The following is a 9,761-nucleotide window of genomic DNA, read 5'->3' as shown; positions in this document are numbered from 1 at the left end:
GGGTAATTGGGCCCCTCAATTTACGCAAATATATGCAATCGTTCCAAAAAATATATCACATATCGCATCCAAAAAATCTATAATCAATTAAAAATATGGCCTTGAGATATAATATGTTGTTATAAAGCAAAAAGGTATGAATATTAATAATATTTTGTTAATATTTCCATATTTTAAAACTTAAATACATAAAGAACGATATTTCAAAAGAAGCTCGTTTATTGTAATGTTGACCTATCTGTGTTCCTTTTTCCCTTTTGTTTAAATGCGAAATAAAATAGCGATGTTTAAAACTCACTGTATATAACGCACGCCAACTTATGTTTGCAACGCCAACTTCGTTTCGACGCTGGTCGGGAAACCTGCATCACCCAAAACTTCCTTTACGTTTTCAGCCATAAGAGATTCTTCACTGTTGAACTCGTGCGCTTTGGTCGTTTTCGGTCCAATCAGGATCGCCCCGTCCTCGAATTTGTTCGATCCGTCGGAACACTTCTTTGATAGGCGTTTCTTCCAGCCGAACAGCTTTTTACCAGGAAGGTAGTTCCTGAGTCTCACTCGGGCCTTCGACACATTTTGAGCGATAGCGCTGAAATAGTCCCAGAGGTCCATAAGCATGTTCTTGCCCTTCGCCGGACCCTTTGATGGAACGTAGAACGTCGGGCTTTTCGCCTTACGTGAAGTCATCTACAAATTAAAAATGAAAAAAAACTTATTGCAACAAAGAAACGTCTTGTTACAACAAAAAATATTTTCTCCCCAATTTTACAGAAATATTGTAAAGAAATACAATTTCAGTGGAGGTGTCAAAATTCTAGATTTCTATTTGGATTAGGATTTTCAAGAACTAGCCAACATCAGCTGGTTCGACAATATGAGGAATAAAGTTATTTCAATTCATTTTACAATGTTTTAATATTCTTAATTAAAACAAAAACAAAATTAAAACAAAATTCATAGATATAAAACTACAAATAATTGAATAATTAAACTACCCTATTGAGAACTAGTAAATAATAATTATAAAAAATGTAAATGGCAATTAAAAAACGAACTAAAGAAATATTTTGTAACTCGTATAACAGGATTTGAATATTTCAAGTAAGGAAAATGATTGATTGATCTAAGATCTAAAAAGCTAATCTTATTAAAACGTATCAAAATCTGCAATTTGAAATCATTTTAAATTTTACATAAGATAATCGTAAATAATGTAAACCGATTATTTTTTTAATTATTTAAATAGACAAATGAACCATACAAAAAATTAACAGAATAAAATCTACTAACCTAAAACTATAATACCGCATGTTGTAAAATTGTACAAACTAATTATTAAAATGTATTTTTATCTATTGGGACTAATTGAAAATATAAACAATCGCGACTGTTATTTGAGTTGAGTTATGTTTGCAAGTTTTTAGTTATGGTATTATGAAATGGACGCCATAAATGGCCAGAACAATTTAAAGTTTCAAGGCGATACTTTTATCCATATGTAACTAATGATGCTTATTATCTAAGGTCTTGGTTGAGATGAAAAAGTTGATTTTAAATGTTAGTACGAGTTAACGCCTTTTTTTAGTTAGAATTTCAAAAATAAAATAGCATTTTTGCAGTTGTTGAAAATGTACAATATATGAAAAGACAATATGTATTGTAGATAAATCTTTAAATTTTTAATATTTTATTAAGTTAGTTGTAATTTGGTAAGAATTAATACTATTTTCATTTTATACTAGAAGTGTAAACTTTAATGAGAATAATAATCTAATCCCAAAAGAATATAGATTTTTTGTTTAAATTACATTAACTTAACTAACTTAATAATAAAAAAGATCCAATTATATTGCAGTTAAAGCCTTCTATTAAAAATAATTGCTACCCATAGACAATTTTATTGCTGCTTTCTATTGTTACAGCTGAACGTTTAGAGTTGAAGATTGTTGAAATGGAACAAATTATTTGAATTGTCCATTTATGGATTATTGTTTTTAGTTGTAAAAAAAGGTATTAGCAAATGTAAGCAATAGAAGTTGAGTAGTTGTTCAATGGTTGATTCTTTGTTATTGGTTTAAGGTTTATGAAAAGTTAAAATTTTGATACTTCCAGAAAGAAGGAAAACAAAGGAGTTACGGCTTTCCTCTGAATGTATATTATAATAATATTTACTTTTATTAGGCGGAAGAAGTATGAGCCTCCTGGATCTTTGCGTGTTCTGGGTTGTTGGACTTGTCTTTTGGCACTGTTTTCGATAATCGGCTATTCCTAGTGCTTCTGAAACAAAGAAAAAGTTAATGTAAAGATCTTCTAAGTTTTCAGTATAGAGCCTTACGCTGAGTCGAATGTCAGTTCAGCCTCTTCGTCCCTAATGGGTCTTCCTAGAACTTGCTGCGACACTCTTAGACCGAGTTTTGACAATTCGGCGACCGATACAGCGCGCGGTGGGGTCAACGGTGGCGGGGAAGACAGTCGGGTCTTTTGCTTCGGAATTTTGGTGAACGGGCTGATTTTCGTGTGTTTCGTTTTCTTTTGGGCATTTTTCAACTTCTTAGAAGTTTCGGCGCTCTCGTTTTGAGCGATCGAAGTCACCTTGAGCGATGGTCGTTTTGGTTTTGTTTTCAGCAGCTCTTCAGGGTCCTGGTGCTTCTTTTTGCCGAAAAAATGGTGCATCAGAAATAGGCACGATTGCATTCATGCCTGTAAGATAAACACGGGTTGTCAATACCGAAACACGTACATCACCCTGATAAAAATTATCAAATCAGCTGTAGCATCTGTATCTTGTCATACCGACTTACTGCCTATGAAATCACACACGTTATTTTGTAATATTACTTCTTAACAAAGTCTAAACCAAGCGTACATACGCATAAGTTAGTTTTTGTATTAGTAAATGTACAAGGTATTCCTCTATTAATATAAGGTATAACTTGCCTATATTATCTCAAAGCAGATGTCGATAATGCCTGACAAAGTCGTGTTTGTTAAAAAAGAGCGTGCAGCATGTTCTTTTCGTTTTTCAGTTTTTGGTTGTGTTTGTCTACTGTGGGTTAAATAACTTGAGTCTTGATTTAACACTGTTTAATTTTTTTTGAATCAGGTGTTTCTTTCGGCAATGTGGTTATCTCGTTTATTTCGCTAAATTTCAAATCTGTGAAAAAAAAATTCCATTGAATGATTGGTAGTTTTTCTGTTCAGCACATTTATTCCCCTGTTGTGTTTATAAAAAAAATAAAGCGTTTTTAATTCAATTTTAAAGAAAAATGTAACGAAGTCGTTTTAAGTATTATATCTTTATGCGTAAACAGTAAAAAAACAAAATTGGACCTTTTTAAAATCTAACACTTCGGATTGCTGTTATTAGAACAGAATATGAAAATCAACAGAGAACTATGATTATTCATAAGGCAATTGAATTTATTTTAGGATTTGGAAAAACATCTAGTTAAAAATAAACCAGAAGTTAAACAAGTTCAAACAATTTAAAAATCTGGCCTAATTAAATTAAAAGAAATGGTACGTAATAACCTGAAAATATACGCCCGCTTACTATTATTTATTTATTTTACCGCAACAGCATAAATTTCATAATAAGGAACTTTAAAATAAATTTATAACCTTTAAAAATACTACGCATATGTACAAAATCGGCTAATGATGCTCATACTAGACACATGTTTATTTTTATATCTAATCTGTTGTTTATCTTCTTCTGGAAAAGGGAATTACATAATACTGTATTTGTCCTATTGTATTTATATAAGTAATAAATATTTATTTAAATTTGAAAGACTTTTTTAGGAAATAATTAGACAAAATTTACCAATTTGTTCCAAATTTTACATGGTGTTCAAAAGAAATAATTAAAAACTAAATTGGTGTATGTAAATTTGACTTGACGTTGTTCGGGTTAGACGAGATGTAGGTACAAAATAAACTTGAACCCTCTTTGTTCTCTAAACCTTCTATTCAAGGTAACTTACATAAAGCGATTGGCTAGTGTCAGAATCAAATACCGGAAACTTGAAATGGGAAAAATTATTTCAAATATTCGATCGTTTCTGTACATTTTGAGACATTTGTTTTATATTTACATTATATATTTTTTAATTTTATATAAACAAAATTAGCGATAAAGGTCAATATCACGGAAGGGATTCGAACCCATGGTCAGTGGGAAAAAGGGGGGAAAATAACCGGGAACTAACAAGAAGATAAGACAGCGAAGTTAGTTACGACCACACGACCCCACCCTCTCTGTATGATCAGCGGATTTACAAAGAACGATGGTTAATGCCAGAAAAAAATTAATAGAAAATCCGCTTCAACGAAAGAAACATTTCGAAATTATAAATGTAAAAAAGACATCGAGCCCTGGCCTGCTGAGGCTGGGTCCAGAATGGAAAAGTCCATTACCAGGTGGCGCAGAGGTCATACTAAGATCACACACGGGCACCTTCTAATTGGGGTGAGACCACGTAAATGCCCGTTTTGTGGAGAGCTTATCACGTTAGAACAAATAATAACAGACTTCAAAGAACTAAATCTGAAAATAAATAAACACGTTTCGAATATATTCCATAATCTCTACCCCCGGTGTATCAAGGAATGAATTGAACATTATGATTTATATATGTTAACCTTGTAACTCAGTGGAAATAGTTTTAATAGAACTGGACATTTTTTTACGAAGGAACTGAACTCTCTTTTAATCTTTAAGTCTTGTCTGTCGTGTTGACGACTGCTGTAACACGTCAGACAAGAATGACACGGAAAACAAACACTTTGAGCCCTGAAGATGATCTCAATAAAGATCGAAACGTTAGCACGATAAAGAAAATGTTTTTCTAAAACCCACGTCACACCAGACCGCATCTTACGACCTCCAAATAATCGTTAATTAAATATTAACGCTTAAAAAATTTATTTTATGATGTTAAAAATTTCTAAGCAAAAACGTAAAATTCTGTTTTTCTAAACCATTAATGAAGGGAAAGCCTCATAAAGTTAAGCTTTTAGTGAATTTAAAAAATATGAAAATTGTATTTGGTTGAACATTTTTTGCTAAATAATTATTAAATCTGTTTGATCACTGTCAATAGTAATGATACTATTTTTTTTACTTTCATCTTTATGTTAATATTAATAAAGCAATTCGAATTGTTTTAAGGCTATTATATTTTTTGAATACCAATATCTTGAAAGCTCAATAAATTTAATTTGTTTTTAATTGTTTTTTCTTCCAAAGGTTGCTTCTTGTTAAAGAGCTTGAAGGTTACTTTTTGTGTTGTTATAAACTTAGAATCAGCTTTCTTTTTTGTAAGGTAAAGATTTTGGGCTGAAAAAAAAGCAAGGCTGCTCGAAATAAATACATCTAATAAAAAAGAAAAACAGTTGAAAGAGTTCTTAACGCCAAAAGGAAGTAACCTTCAAGATCTGAATAAACATTTCATAAAATAAATGTACAAATAACTTTGAAAAACCGGTTGATTCACTGGTCAAAATAAGCTCTGCAAATTAGGCTAATCACTTAAAAATCTTATTAATTTTCCCTCTAAATTTAGGTAATGCTTAATAGGTTTAAAAGAATATTTTATTTCTTTTAGACAAGAACAATAGATTTGGTGAATCTTGGAACACTGCATCCGTCACTAAAGTTTGAAACAAATGAAAAAATCAGTAATTTTTAGATTTTCTGATTAAAAAAAGTATACATTTAAAATCTGAACCATAATTTTTAGCTTCATTGAAAGGATCAAATCATAAATAATAATGTTTTAAGTTATTGATTTAATCAATTTAAAAAAGAAATACTTTAGGCGGTTTCTCTCTGCTAAATTCTTGTTTGTTATAGTTTTAAAATAAATTATTTATTTAATTTTTTTATTTATGATAAACAGAGCGCGTTTTATATTATTTCATAAGATAAAATGACTGCACGAAAAAATACGCGTGAAAGGTAAAAAAAGAAACAACTACTGGAGGGCCGGCGATGACCTTAGTCTGTCGGTCTCTCTTCCCACAATAGTATTATTATTTTATTATTATCAATTTTTAATGGCGTTTTAACAACTAAGGACATTTCACGCCCTAATATTTAAACCTTCTATTTTCCCTTCTGAGTGCTGTAAAGATCTGACTCCATTCACTCATATACTAATCTATCATATTGCCATCCAAAGCTTTCATTTATCCCCATTTAAACCGATTTTAAATTATAAAATTTATTCCTGTTCTTTAATTAGAATTGTGTTCCATAATTTGAACATTTCCCATTGGCTTGTATGGCCAATAATAATAATAATGTGTAGTTTTTAGTGACCGTTAGTCAATGATCATTCGGAGATCGTGAGATGCGGTCTGGTATGACGTAGGTTTTAGAAAAACATTTTCTTTATCGTGCCAACGTTTCGATCTTTATTGATATCATCTTCAAGGCTCAATAAAGATCGAAACGTTGGCACGATAAGAAAATGTTTTTCTAAAACCTACATCACACCAGATCGCATCTCACGATCGCCGAATAATAATGGAGTCAGACTAGCAACAGTCTCAGCGTATAGGCTCATCGTTGTCCTTTTATTCTTCCATTCAAATACTATAAAGACATTAATGCTACTTAACAGTAATAATAAAACAAAAACGCAATAAAATTTTTTTGGAGGGAGCTATCTTTCCTTATTTATATTCCGAGTTTGGGCATTGTAGTTTATTATCTCGCAATTTGTATTTTCTTTTATTTCATTATATATTTTCATGTTATATTGATTATTGTTCTTGTGTTTGAAAAACTAAAGTATCCTACAACTTATGCGAGTGTAAAATAATTTTTGACATATTTCAATAGAAATAATTTTCTTTTCGCATTATCATAAACCTATCCTTAATATGCAAATTAGCGCTACGTCGCCAGCAGTTTATAAATCCTTCACTAAATTTTAAAGTTTAGCTAAAAACAGACCACCGTTAGCTTCAGATTTATTGACTTTTCGGGCTGAAATAAGACACATTCCACCATGACGCGATGATGTAAGGAAACAATCAGTCTTGATAATTAACACAGGAAAAGCGGTCGGTAATTATTCCGTAATATCATTAACGGCAATTAAAAAATGATTAGTAAAATGAGTTAAAAATATATAACAGTTTCGACGACTCGGTGTTATCTTAAAGACAGAATGCGTTTGTTATAATGTACAAACGATTCTGACTCAAGTTTAAAATGTTACATAGACGAATTTTTAAATTTAAATTTTAAACTGTTTTCTTCTAACGTGATGATAATCCTGAATAAATATAGTTAACCGCTCAAAAAAATTCAAGTCATCTTGTAATCATCTTGTAGGATTATTAAATACTATATATTTTAGTTCTAAAACACGCTCAATAAAACTTTCCATATTATGTAAATTTTATAGAAGAAATAAAAAAGTTAAAAAAAGAAAAATTCTGTTTACCTTGAAGACCAATATCCTGATAACGTCCAACTCGAGAATATTTACCGAGCTATTTATACGTTTTAATCAGATCTCAGTCAACAAGATAAATTAAAATGAAAATTTTTGTCAATAATACTGGAAAGGTTTCTGCAAGTGACATCTGTTATTTGACTTCCGGTAGAGGAGCTTGAGTACTTTATAATTACTTAGCGTACGGCTTATGTATAGTAATTTAAATTGATTCTGCGACATGAAAATAGACAAAATGGGAACATTCCACGAGATGCTTATTCAGGAGTTAATTCGACTTTCGCCAATTTTCCTGGGGTGGTTGCAAATCGTTTTGCTGCCTGGGAACGACGCCTTGTTTCTCTTCCTTATTTTGTCAACCAGCCTTGAAACGCGTTCCCGGAGGTCGCGATTCGACGTTACATGTTTTATTCATGAGCCGATGGGACTTTGTTTTCTAGGCGGCAAGGAAGTCCAGATAATTTTGGACAGATCGATCGAACCGTCGCAAATGGCATTTTCCGTTTATCTGCTCGCCCTTTGAAAAGGGGGTATCGGGAGGTCTGGCAGGGAAAACTGAAACGTGTCATACCTGACCCAACAGAATAATAACATACATCTACACACAAAGTTACAGGTGAACACGGCTGTCTTATCGCAAGAATGAACATCATTCCTGTCAGCAAGATGATCGATTATATCCTTTTGATTTAAAGACTTTCTCGCACTCTCTGACGTACAATCATTAAAAGAAGTAATAAAAAATGAATTTGTTACTTTTTTAATGAATAATTTAGTAAATCATTAAAATTGAACATGAAGGATGAAATTTATGGTATACACTGAGAGGCAGTGGTCACCCTTGTTTTTTTTAATAGAAAATAATTGCAATCTTATAATTTTTATTTTTTGCCATTTACTGGATATTTTTAATGAAAAATATAAGGAATTAAAACTAAATAGGAAAATTAAATAAAAAATTAAACTGAGTAAAACTATTTTTCCGAAAATTTTGCTATGGAAATAGTAAAGAAAATATTCAATTCAGAATGTGTGTTTGTGTTGTGTCTGTGTTTGACTTTATGTTAATTTATTGGAATGAATGTAATTTATTAGCATGAAAGGAAGAGGTGATTTAACCCCACCCCGAGGAATATCGAGTACTCTGGGGTGAGTGTATGACGTCTGGAGAATAAAATTAAGTTATAGCGAGAGTGGAGAGGGTTCAACCCCACCCCGAGGAATATCAAGTACTCTGGGGTGAGTGTATGACGTCTGGAGAGTAAAAATAAGTTATAGCGAGAGTGGAGAGGGTTCAACCCCACCCCGAGGAATATCGAGTACTCTGGGGGAGTGAATGTGACCATACATCTATGGTTGTGGTGATGTATGTTTTGTTTATATATGTATTGCATGTTTTGCTTCCATTCTGTATTTGACAACCTGAGGTACTAACGAGAGACTAGCATTCTAGTATATCAACGTAGTATAAATTTGAAATCAGAGAATCAGTAACCGAGTATCGAAGCGAAACGCTCAAATGGCTGCAGTTAAAAACAAAATATGCGCGAAAGAAGAGAATAAGAAGGAAAACACGCAAAGGACCGGCGATGACCTCAGCTGTTTGTCGGCCCATAAACTTCCCACTTAATTATTATTCAATTCCGTACGGAGTATTACTTCCATTGCGTTGATCACCGCTTACATTCAACGTCACATCGATTTTATGAGGTTTTTAATGTAGTGCTGTGGAATAAATTTCAAACTATTGCAACAGCGCCATTGTCTATACCTGCAAATTCTTTGGCATCACTGGAAAATATTTTACTCTCTTTCACAATTCGTCCCAAAGGCGTTCGATAAGGTTTAAGTCGACTGCATCCTGGGCACTCCAAACATTGAATCGATGTCCGTTCCAAGTAGTTACCAACGATCCTAGCTGCGTGGGGTCTTGCATTGTTATGCATAAAAATAAAACCGTCGCCAATTAGTACCATATAAGGAACATCTGATAACACATCTTCAATGTATAGCGCATATTCTAGGGAAGCCTCGATGTAGATCAAGTTGGTGCGACTTTCCATAGAAATGCCTGCCTAAACCCATAACACCGTGACCTCCATAGCTTCTCCAGAGTGAAAATATTGCGGGGATATATAGCTCGCCTGTGCTTCTTCAAACCTTCTCTCGGCCGAAAAATACCTCGAACAAAACTTAACTCATCCGAAAACAAGATTTTAGCCCAATCTTGCACAGACCAATTGAGATTTCTTGCGAAACTTAAACAAGTTGTTTTGTGCCTTGGAAAAA

General features: G+C 32.5%; 1 protein-coding gene across 2 annotated transcripts; it reads right to left on the bottom strand.

The window, feature by feature from the left end:
* Positions 1 to 201: 201 nt before the first annotated feature.
* LOC106668408 lies at positions 202 to 2,931 on the bottom strand. 2 transcript variants are annotated; one of them, XM_014397108.1, is made up of 3 exons: positions 2,336 to 2,931; positions 2,173 to 2,277; positions 202 to 687 (listed from the first exon to the last, which is right to left on the bottom strand). In XM_014397108.1, the coding sequence occupies exons 1-2, from the start codon at positions 2,692 to 2,694 to the stop codon at positions 2,178 to 2,180; spliced, it is 459 nt and encodes a 152-aa protein (XP_014252594.1). In that variant the 5' UTR covers positions 2,695 to 2,931; the 3' UTR covers positions 202 to 687; positions 2,173 to 2,177. The 2 variants fall into 2 exon arrangements, with proteins under 2 accessions (XP_014252594.1, XP_014252595.1); XM_014397109.1 differs by having other exon boundaries at positions 2,173 to 2,274; positions 2,336 to 2,858.
* Between the last annotated feature and the right edge of the window lie 6,830 nt (positions 2,932 to 9,761).

This window comes from Cimex lectularius, unplaced genomic scaffold (assembly GCF_000648675.2).
Source record: "Cimex lectularius strain Harlan isolate CLEC.00 unplaced genomic scaffold, Clec_2.1 scaffold144, whole genome shotgun sequence".
NCBI lineage: Eukaryota > Metazoa > Arthropoda > Insecta > Hemiptera > Cimicidae > Cimex > Cimex lectularius.
Note: the sequence above shows the minus strand (reverse complement) of the source record. Positions and strands in the feature narration are given on the sequence as shown.